Here is a 2,656-nt window from a genome sequence, read left to right on the forward strand (position 1 = left end):
GCGCAGCAGCAGCAGCAATCACAACAACAGGCCTCCCAGCACAAACAGATGAATAAGGGCTTTAAATCTTTTCCAGTAAAGCACGAACGCAGACCATCTTACCTGCATCAGTACTAATTGCTTTTCATATTGGAAAATGCAGCACAGGGCCAAATATAAATTACATATATTTTGTTTCACAATTGTGTATTGGCTATATCCTGTTTATCTCGTTAAATATGGAATTAAGGGTGTTTGGGTGAGATATACAAACTCTTGAATTCTGATTTACAGTGCTGAGCAAATATGGCCAATATGTTTGTTTGATGTACATGAAACAGCCCAAAACTGTGATGTAGAAATGCTTTTAAAAATGTGTATATTGCCTTTACTTTCAAAACCTTTTTTTTAAAAGAACTGCTGAAGGACTACCATACAAGAAACACTGTATTTTATAGCTATTTTTCATATAGATTTATAGTTAAACATCTTACTGAAACACATTGAATATGTTGAAGCAAATATATGGCGGTCACTTTGCTCAACACTGTGTTTAAGTTTATAATGGGCAAGCTGTAAAGCCTTTGTATTCTTCATAAATGGCCTGTGGGTGGCTTTTTTTAAATGAAGTGCAACAGCAGCTTTTCGTGTGCCACACAAGTGAGTTCATCATGGAACTGTTGCAGAAACGGTTGCGAATGGAGTTTTGTGGGAGTTTCCTTACTCTAAGTCAAGATCAGCAGAACCACTCAACCTTGTGTCACAAATGTTATCTGAGCTGCTTAAAGTAGATGGCATCTGTGTGGACAATATGACACTGGTTTTCAATAAATACACCCTTTCTTACTGCTTCATTTGGCCAAAGGCATTATCCACACAGTGCTCCTTAAGTGTGTGAAAGTATAGCCTAAAAGACTACTTGCATATATTTAAAGTCTTATTTCAGATGCTACAGTTGACTAAAAATTGTGAGCTGGCTCAGAAGATACTAAACTGAAACGTGGGGTAGCAGTTAGTTAAAAGAACATTATTTTTTTTAAAAGGATAAAGTAATTATTTGCAGTCAATATGTGCCATTAAGTGAACCTGTGGAATTAGGAATCATCTTCCAACCAAAGTGGATCCGGGAGAGTGACTGGTGCTTAAAAATTGAAGAACAATGGTAAATATATGTATAGCTATCCCACTGTATATTAATTGAGATTACAGAAGATTCTTTATATAGTTAGAGCTTATTTAAATTTTCATATTTCATCTTTGAAAGAGTCTAAAAACCACAATATTTTCTGGTATAAGAGTTTTGACAGTATTAATCTTATTTTTGTATTTTTCTTAAGTCATATCATTCTAATATGTTAACTACTAGTAAAATGGGTTATTAGTTCTAACTACATAATTTTTCAATGAAGATAAAGCACATTTGTTGTTTTTGTTTTTACAAACTAAGTACATCTATATCTAAAGATACCAAAAAATAAATACATTATATATATATATATAAAGTATACACAACATTAAAACTATTAAACACTTGGGTATTTAAAACCCATCCACCTTTTCTGTTTGTATGGTGATGGGCTATATTTGCAGGCCCAGATTGTTACCTTTTGTGCTGTTTGAGGATGCCAATGTTGCCTGTATTTATGATATTGTCACCATGTTTTCTGAAACTTCATACTTACCATGTTTACAAAGATTTGTTTGCTGTACATAGACTTTTTACAGTAATGTCCTTTGCACAATCAGTGTGGCTTCTGTCTGTAAATTGTTAATGGTCTGTACTACTATAATTTTGAAAACCCTCTGCTGAAAATGTTAGTGGTTATTTAACTTGATGAATGGTTTTGAGTTTCCTAAACCCTGTCATTTAGATCTAATATTAAATCCTAAATTTGGTTGTACTTGCTGGTTATTCATACTAAGACCAAAATGGAAGTTAATGAAAACACTTAATTTTGAACTTTTTCTAACAAGTGCCAAAATTATTGCTACAGTTTTTGCAGTTTATTTGTAATTACAAATGCTGGCAAGTTTCTGGACCTACAGAAGTGAATTGCGAAAAGAAACGACCTTTGTCTGCATTTTGACCACGTAGGTGCTACTCTGTCCTTTGCTTCCGATTGTTCTGAACACTGGTAATTTTAAGAATTGTTGCACTTGGCAAATGAGTCTTGCCATTAAACTTCACTTACACTGCCAAGTGCAAGGGTTTGGTGCTTAGTTAACTTACCCTTATTGCAGTGCTTCTTGTGAATAGCTAATGCTTCTGAACTGGAACTGTACATTTTGTATTTAAAGCTTCTGTAAAAGTAAACTATTTGCTTTATTAAAGATATACATTTAATAGGTCATACCTGTTTAAAATATGCACCTTGCTGAAAATGAGCAGCACCTTAAACTGTAACTTTGGTTTGTAAACAAAGGTCTTATTTCATTAACATGGGATTATTTAACAGTTTGAAAATTGTCAACTGCCTACTTACTGACTCATCATATAAAAACAACTTTATGCACCGTACGATCTGAAGCAGCTTTAACGCTACTTTTTCAAGTAGATTGCACTGGAGAACAGGATACAGAAAATGCCTTAGCAGTGTCTTGGAACTAGTAGTACAGATGAGCGTTGCCAAAACCAAGTTACTTGAATTTTTAGCAATCAGAGTAAATAATTATGATG

The 2,656-nt window shown here is 33.7% G+C and overlaps 1 protein-coding gene across 1 annotated transcript in view; it reads left to right on the plus strand.

The window, feature by feature from the left end:
* Window positions 1–2,328, plus strand: part of KIAA0355 (KIAA0355 ortholog) — a 32,793-nt gene extending 30,465 nt beyond the window's left edge. The window contains exon 13 of the mRNA XM_009320264.1: window positions 1–2,328. This exon is cut by the window's left edge and continues 198 nt beyond it. Within this exon, the coding sequence (XP_009318539.1) occupies window positions 1–117 (117 nt within the window). The 3' untranslated portion in view covers window positions 118–2,328.
* The last annotated feature ends 328 nt before the right edge of the window (window positions 2,329–2,656 follow it).

Source organism: Pygoscelis adeliae, unplaced genomic scaffold, assembly GCF_000699105.1.
Source record: "Pygoscelis adeliae isolate BGI_AS28 unplaced genomic scaffold, ASM69910v1 Scaffold62, whole genome shotgun sequence".
NCBI lineage: Eukaryota > Metazoa > Chordata > Aves > Sphenisciformes > Spheniscidae > Pygoscelis > Pygoscelis adeliae.